Source organism: Sinocyclocheilus rhinocerous, unplaced genomic scaffold (genome assembly GCF_001515625.1).
Source record: "Sinocyclocheilus rhinocerous isolate Xijiao unplaced genomic scaffold, SAMN03320098_v1.1 scaffold321, whole genome shotgun sequence".
In the NCBI taxonomy this organism is placed as follows: Eukaryota; Metazoa; Chordata; class Actinopteri; order Cypriniformes; family Cyprinidae; genus Sinocyclocheilus; species Sinocyclocheilus rhinocerous.
Genome location: NW_015640442.1, coordinates 149,024 through 157,792, shown reverse-complemented (window position 1 = coordinate 157,792; position 8,769 = coordinate 149,024). Strand labels below are relative to the sequence as shown.

General features: G+C 34.6%; 1 protein-coding gene across 2 annotated transcripts in view; it reads left to right on the top strand.

Moving 5' to 3' along the window:
* LOC107752718 (syntaxin-binding protein 6-like) overlaps nucleotides 1-7,802 on the top strand; it is a 54,925-nt gene extending 47,123 nt beyond the window's left edge. For both annotated transcript variants that reach the window (XM_016568742.1, XM_016568743.1), the window contains 2 exons: nucleotides 5,774-5,931; nucleotides 6,651-7,802. In XM_016568742.1, the coding sequence (XP_016424228.1) occupies nucleotides 5,774-5,931; nucleotides 6,651-6,674 (182 nt within the window). In that variant the 3' untranslated portion in view covers nucleotides 6,675-7,802. The remainder of the gene's footprint in view (nucleotides 1-5,773; nucleotides 5,932-6,650) is intronic.
* Nucleotides 7,803-8,769: the final 967 nt, after the last annotated feature.

Sequence of the window (8,769 nt, the reverse complement as noted above, 5' to 3'; positions counted from 1 at the left end):
GGCTGCATTTAAATGAATTATTATTATTATTATTATATTATTTCTGCAGTTTAGCGCCATCTGCTGTCAGAGAGTGAAAGTGCGCTTTCATCCAGAGCGTCTCTCACATGTTCCTCCATGTGCTTCTCGTCCGCGCTTGTTTACATCAGAGTGCGCAGGCATCTTTCATGCAGCATACAGCGGTGTTGTGCATTTTGACCAGTTTATGGGAAAAGTATTCTTAAAATGCATTCAAAATTCTGAATAATTTGTAATATATAATTATTCACGGTATTTAGAAGTGCCCACGATAACAATATCGTGCATATTAATTACCGTGATATATCGCATTACCGAATACCAGCACAAGTCTAGTGCACATTATAATCAGCCCAGAAGTTTCGTCTGAATTGCACCTGTTTCTACTTTCACATGCAAATGACTTGTTGCACTTATGAATATGATAACTTTCCGGCATCAATTCTAGTAGGGTAAAACGTAATTACGCTTTCGAAACGGTCTGTTTTGCCCTGCCATCATTAGCTGAAGCTGTGTGTGAACAAGAAGCGGCTGCAGAGTGTGAGCTGCTCCGTCTCTCGCAGCCAGAGAGAGATTCTCCGGCGTTCCGCAACAACGATTAGCTGCCCGCAGATGCGTCTGCCAATAAATCGGCCTAATTTGCAGCACAATCGGCTGATTACTTAAAAAATGCCAAAAATCTGCCGATTAATCGATCGACCTCTATTCATTTGTAAGTCGCTTTGGATAAAAGCGTCTGCTAAATGACTAAATGTAAATGTATAATATTTTTCCTAGTTGCAGGCAAACTGTGTAAAGTTCTTTATTATTCCACTGTATTTTCTGTAGGACAGCACATCTGTTTTGTTCTGCTAATCATGAGAACTTTTAGCAAGTTTTTTTGTGTCTTTGATGTTTATAGCTTATAACTCATGGACATGATTAATGGAGGGTTTTCTTTTACTATAATTACCCTGACACTCACTTTATTTCAGATTCTTTTCTGTTTGGTGACATATTACTGGATGTAATTTAGAGGTGTAACAGTACATTAATGTTCTCAATGCATCCTGCTTATGCAACTGCAATAATCTTGACATATGACTTTTAAATAATTCAAATCAATTTAAAATGCCAAAAGATTCTCATTTCAAGTAGCTGACAATGATACATTTTTTTTGTAATAAATTAGGGTGCATGTACTATACAGGATTGCACATGTTTTTTTCTGCTGCCACCTTGTCTAACATTTTTAAGGTGCAGGCATTGATGTGGGGTTATATCTGTAGATTATGCACACATTTGTTTAATCAGGACTTGTTCTGCATTGCAGCAGCACCACTGCGAGCGCAGACCGTTCACGTTTGTATGCTACAATTAAAGTGTTGAAGGTGCTGATGCTATTTTAACTGTATCCTGGGGGAAGCTCCCTCCTTCTCTTCCCAGCCACTTATTCCTCCCACTGAATAAATACCAGCTTTTAGTGTTGCTGCTTGTCTTTATTCTTTTAGTGGCAGTCTGACTCAGTGACTGTGTTACTGTGGGAAGCAGAGTTGAGGCTCCTGAGGGTCAGATGCCTGGTTCTGTTGCCTGGCAGAACTCAGTGAAGCTGAGCAAACATGAAAACACCTGACTGTGAGCTTAAAGAGACATAATGATAATGGATATATAGATATATAATGGTTTTTAGTCACGATCTAGCTCATATATTGAATCATTTTTTAAAAGGATTTTATTTCCCAACCTTCAACCTTTAACATCCATGGAACTTTTCCGTTGCTCAAAAGCTTCTTTATAGTGAGAAAATAATCTTTAGTTTGTCAAAATGTTCTTTACACTAAGAAACAAAAATAGTTATTTTAAGAAATGATCATTGAAAGGCTCTTTGGGGGACCAAAGATTTATTTTAAAGATTTTTTTATTTTTTTATTATTTTTATTATTTATTTAGTTATTAAATATGCCTGTATATTTTAATTAAGTTTTAGCGTTTGTTTTGTTGTTGTTTTAGTTATTTTAGTACTTCAACTTTAAATAAAAATGACAAATGTTGCCTTGACAACTGTAGCTGAAATAAATTGTTTAATTTTTACATTTTTATTTAAGTCAATGTTTATTTTATTTCAAGTAATGAATGGGTTTTTATGGTTTATGAAGGCATTTCAAAGTTTAAATTTAAAACTTTAAATGATCAGTCACATGATCCCAAAACATATAACGCATGAGCATATAGCAACAGTTTTTTACATGTCAACATTGGTCACTCTATAGTTAATGAGATCATGGCAGCGAGGAGATCACTCTGGCCCCTCCGGTCTAAGTCTCACACCAGTGCAAAACAAATGTGAAGCTGCTCAGGTGTGGGACGAAAACTGTGGGGATCCATGTCACCGCTGGATCAGCTTCATTATTAAGCGCCATGGACAGACGCTGGATAGAATAAATGACATGTTGTGCTCAAATGGGCTTTTTATAATGCTGGACACATCTGCACATCCTGTAATGGAAAATCTTGTGCCACCATGTTTTTTCCACCATTAGGATGTAATTTTCAGGATAATTTCTGCATGATTTTTAGCTCAGCATTGTGCCGTAGCTTTCTCAGTCATGCTACCTTGGAAGTGCTTAAGTGAATATGCATTTGTGACCCTGGAGCACAAAAGCAGTGTTAAGTCGCTGGGGTATATTTGTAGCAATAGCCAACAATACATTGTATGTGTCAAAATTACTGATTTTTCTTTTATGCCAAAAATCATTAGGATATTAAGTAAAGATCATGTTCCATGAAGATATTTAGTACATTTTCTACCGTACATATATCAAAACTTAATTTTTGATTAGTAATATGCATTGCTAAGAACTTCATTTGGACAACTTTAAAGATGATTTTCTCAATATTTAGATTTTTTTGCACCCTCAGATTCCAGATTTTCAAATAGTTGTATCTCGGCCAAATATTGTTCTATCCTAACAAACCATACATCAATGGAAAGCTTATTTATTCAGTTTGAGATGATGTATAAATCTCAATTTCAAAAAATGTACCCTTATGACTGGTTTTGTGCTCCAGGGTCACATTTGTGGTAGGGGTGTAACGGTACACGTATTCGTACCAAGAATTTTTGGTACAGGTCTTTAGTTTCAGTACGCGTGTGTACCGAACAAATACAGCATCGTTTTAACCACTGCATGAGTGGAACTTTATTGGAAACTTCCAGTTGTATATATTGTTTCTTTTGATAAGAAACAAAGTATCATCTTTCAAATGATTCAGACAATAAATGTTGTTTTGGCGCTTTTTGATGTGGCGTGACAGATCGCTGTGTAAACGCCTCAGTTCAGCACGATCATCCCTTACCGTACTCTTTACTACTACATTTAACGCAAAATAAATATGAATAAAATTTTAATTAGAATTGAATTTATTTAAAGAAAGAGCCATTTGTTCAGTAAACCACTGTTTAATTAAGAACAAAAAGCAAATTTATGTTTTGTTTTTTTCCCTGCTGTATCGAAACCATACCGACCTCAGAACCGAGGCACGTACCGAACTGTCATATTTGTGTACCGTTACACTCCTAATTTGTAGTGTACCTAAAATCTTTTATATAAGTATATTTTAAAGAAACTGTTCTTGCAGATAATATAATATAATATAATATAATATAATATAAACAAAATAAAAGGTTGTTTGTTTTGAATATGCGCCCTCTAGTGGCGAAAATTACATATTGTGCCTTTAAGTGTAAAGAGAGACACTTTCATGACTATGTTTCTTAACATACTTTAAAAAGTGAACTTTGTAATAATATCAAATTAAAAGTTTATCTTTAAAGTACATTTTAAATCATGTTTAAATAATCTTTTGTCATGCTATAAAGAAGTCGTGTAGAGTGGGGGAAAACGCCCCCCTACTGTTTTTCCCAAAATAACCACAAGATAAAGTCAAGATAAATTTGTATTGTAACTGTGGACTATGTTGACGAGAGAGATGTAGAAGTTTTCACCATGAAGCTTACACTGGTGATGAAAACCGATTTCACAGTAAATTATCTAATTTTCAAAAGTGTTTTAAAGTTTGTTGCTTTGTAGAACATCACAGTTATATATGATATGAGAACAGTAGGGCCTGTAGATAGGGAGTATGTGTTATTTAATAAAAATATAAGTATATTTTCAGAATGACATATTTTTATTTTTTTTTCAAACATAGTCTGAGTAAAACGCCCCGAGGGGGCAATGGGCAATTACTGTAGTTATTCTGTTCTGAACATCAAATCCTTTGTTTTTCCATCAAATGTATTCTAACTAGATGGTTAAATAAAAATATTTGGATTTTATATTTAAAAATGACCTCAAGTTAGCATCAGGTAGCTAGTTAGCTTGCCAGTTAGCATCAGCTAAGAAAATGTTTCAAATAGGCTATTATAATTTTGTAATTCATAATTATTGATTATATTCTTTTTAATTTTAAGCAAAAACTGTCTGTATTCTGATTTTGCTTTAAATGTTTAAAGCAAATTGCTTTGTCGGACTGGGGGGCATTTTAAAACGCCCCCTTGGTACAAATGTAATTTTTGTTAAAAATCTAATAACATGAAAACTCTGGACATTTTTCATACTTTGTTTATAATTTATGTCATTGTCACTAAAACTATGATAACTTTTGTGAACACATTTAACACATTTAAAATTACACAGTCCTTAAGGGGGGCGTTTTCCCCCACTCTACCCTACACTTGTCTGATGTGTTGACTAACACGCTAAAGCACATGTAAAGTATTTAATAATTTAACTTCGGTGTGTTATTTGACGTTAATATATTTTAAATGTACTAAATTGCAACTTCATCATTGCAACTATATTTAAATACATGACGCACAAGTATTAATAGAAATGACTTTAAAGTATATTTTGGTTCACCATGAATGCTTGTCAATACATTCAGCTGTTCACTTTAACCATATTTCAAAGACAATACAAATAATAATGAAATTAATTACATATAAAGATGTACTTAAGTCTTACTTAAGTGGGTCAAAACGCACTCTGTTAAATTTAGTAAATTTAATATAAATTTAAACTATAATACATTTTCATATAATTGTAAATAACATGCAGTTAAAGGATTAGTTCACCCAAAAATGAACACAAGACATTTTTGATGCGTTCTGAGAGCTCTCTGACCCTCCATAGACAGCAATGTAATTAGCACGATCAACGCGCAGAAACGTAGCAAGGACATCGGTAAAATAGTCCGTGTGACATCAGGGGTTCAACCGTAATTTTACAAAGCTACGAGAATACTTTTTGTGTGCAAAGAAAACAAAAATAACGACTTTATTCAACAGGATACGTTTTCTGCGTAGTTTACGCATTGATTTGAACGAAAACAACGTATCCGCGATGTCACATGGATTATTTTACCGATGTCCTTGCTACGTTTCTGTTTCTGTGCGTTGATCGTGGTAATATCATTGCTGTCTATGGAGAGTCAGTGAGCTCTCAGATTCCATCAGAAATATCTTATTTGTGTTACGAAGATGAACGAAGGTCTTACGGGTTTGGAACAACATGAGGGTGAGTAATTAATGACAGAATTTTCATTTTTGGGTGAACTATCCCTTTAAGTGTCTGAAAACATTACATTCAGTTCACACATATTTCTCTAAAGTATGTTGTTTCTGTAATAAGTACTTCTTTTTCACAAGGCGTTACTGCTAGCACACATTCTGTGGAGGTGTTTTCCTGACGCGTTTCTCCTGATGTGTGTGTAGGGAACAGCATCCTGCACGAGGCAGCAGACAGCGTTAGCAGCGCGGTGCAGAAGGCCAGTCAGGCACTGAACGAGCGTGGCGAGAGACTGGGACGCGTCGAGGAGAAGACGGGCGAGATGATGAACAGCGCCCAGCATTTTGCCGACACTGCACACAAGGTGAAGTGTGCCACATGTCTGTCTTTACTCTTAGCCAGTTTCTGCAGACTTTCTGTGAAAACACATTTGTGCTGCTGTGCTGCCTTCATGTGGCGACTGCATGAAAGAGACACAGCCGCTGCTCAGAAGTTTGTTTCTGAAAGAAGTCTCTTCTGCATTAATTTGATCAAAAATACAGTAAAAACAGTAATATTTTAAAATATTATTTCAATTTGAAATAATTGCTGTGAATATATAATAAAATGTAATTTATTCCTGGTGACAAAGTTGAATTTTCAGCATAATTTCTCCAGTCTTCAGTGTCACATGATCTTCAGAAATCATGCTAATATGCTGATTTGCTGCTCAAGAAACATTTCTGATTATTATCAATGTTGAAAACAGTTGTGCTGCTTCAAGTTTTTGTGGAAACCATAATCATTTTTTAAACATTAACATAACATTATGCATGTTTTTACTGTCACTTTTGATCAATTAAATGCATCATTGCTATTGATTTTTATAAAGCATAAATTATAAATTTTTTATTTACTTTAATGCATTATCAAATGAACCAACACATGTATATGAAACAAGCATGCAAGGGACAGGAGATTATGTAACATGATTTTTTTTTTCAATTTATTAGACATTTCATACTCTATTTGTACAGTAAATTTGCAGTTTGATCTTTAAAAGACTCTCTCTCTCTCTCTCTCTCTCTCTCTCTCTCTCTTTAGCTTGCCATGAAGCACAAGTGTTAGGCCACCTTTGCCATGCTTTTGGAGAATCTGGTACAAATTCCTCACCCCTGCTTAACCTCTGCTGTCAGAGAGCGTTACGGGACGTGCATGAATATCATATGAAGGACAGTGTGTATCAACATGGCTGAGGCCATGGATGGGATACTTGGTCATTGCAAGCTTAAACAAAGCCTTACTCCTGTGTCCTCACTCTGACAGACCTTAATTATCATTTCAGAAGATTCATACAAAGATGTAAAATAGTTTCAAGGTTCAAATGCCTGCTGATATATGATATCCCTTCTTTTTTGTTTGCTTGATTGTTTTAACCTATTTAGTGTTTGATAAGTGCCATCGTGAAAGAATTTTAGTGCGATTATTAGAAATGTATGTATTTTTTTGTAAAAATCCATCTAAAGGGTTTGAAAAAATAGCTTATTCTATTTTAGCATAATTGTTTTTTTTGTTTTGTTTTTTGCACACACACACAAAAAAAAAAGAAGTATTTTGCTGATTTATTTTTTATTACTAATTACATTAATATTACTATTAATGGTGCAGTGACCCACATTTTAAATAGTGTAGTTCATCTTAAATTTTGTGTTGGAAAATCTACACAGAAGTGCCCTGAGAAAAGACAAGATTCACACCCTGAGATGTTACGCTGCAGTTCAGGAAGGGCTGTGTCTTAACTGGATGTGTGGGATGTGTAAGTTCACGTACAGTGAAAGAATGAGAGGAGACGGTGAGGCGATGCAGCTGCAGCAGTGGGCCAGTCAAAGAAAATATCACATGGCTATGGTTAAACTAGACTACAAGTGTAGCGTTCATTTTTAAACCGAGCGATTTCTGTGTACCTTCAAGTACCAAACGTCTTTGCAGTGGTTTGATAGCTGTTTGATTTTATTTCTTTATTTTCCCGTACAGCTCACAATACAGATCTGGAACCAGCCAGAGCTACTACAGAAACATGCACTCACACTGCAAATATGTACAATATAAACTGACAGTCTTATGGAATATTGCAGGTCTCTGAGGAGCATAAAAAATTAGCTCTTTTCTTCTCAAACTTTACTAAAAATATATGCAGCTATTAAAATAACATGAAACATGTAACATGAATGTTTACACATAACAGATTGTGTATTGAGGTCATTTAAAGTATTACAATTTTTACAATTTTATCTGGTCAAGTTATTATCTGATGCATTTTAAACAGGTTTTGTCTTGAGAAACCTCTGCCAAAAAAGCATATGGCTTATACTTCTTTATTGTATTTTGCAATGTTATTTTCCCATTTGATTGTTTGCGAATAGATAATGGAAAAAGTGACCAAAGTCTGTATAGTTCTCAGTTTTATGTTTTGCATTTAATAATCAAATTATTCATAATCATTCACAATAAATATACATAATCATATCTGTGTGTAGAACCCTGCCTTAAAATTGCATTCAGAACACTGTTTTACTTCTGTCATTTGTAACATGATTTACATTATAGCTTCTTTTATGTTAAGAGGCATGAGCAGTCATATGGTTTGTTTTATGGATGTTGAGAACAGCTCTGATGTCTGACTGCGTGGCTGGGGAATACTGCCAGAGACTGGCGTCATCGTCAGAGAAAAACAGATGAATTATGAAATTGTCATGTGCATCCCAGGCCTAGATGTTCATGTTTTTCATGTTACGCTTTCATGATGAAAAACAACCCCTGTTTGCAGTGATCTGGCCACATTTTTGAGAATGTAGAATAGCGTTATCTCAGTCACTAGGTTGTAAGTCTTTTTTTTTAAAGGGAATATTAAGATATTGTTTAACCTTTAATACAATGTGCCTGTGCTACTGTGTGGAAAATGGAATAATGAATGGTAATAAATGACATCATCATATCTCGGCTCTCGTAAGTACATTTGAAACACTCATTCCGATGCAAGAAGGCATATTTGGGATATTGTGATATCAAAATGTGTGGGCTTTTCCCCAGAAGCTTCTTTATTTTATTTTATTTTATTTATTATTTTTATGTTATTTTTTTCTTTCTTATTTAAACGATTTTTCTCTGTTTCTTGGGTTTATCAGGAGAACACAAAGGGGGTTGGCTGAGTGCACTGTCAGAG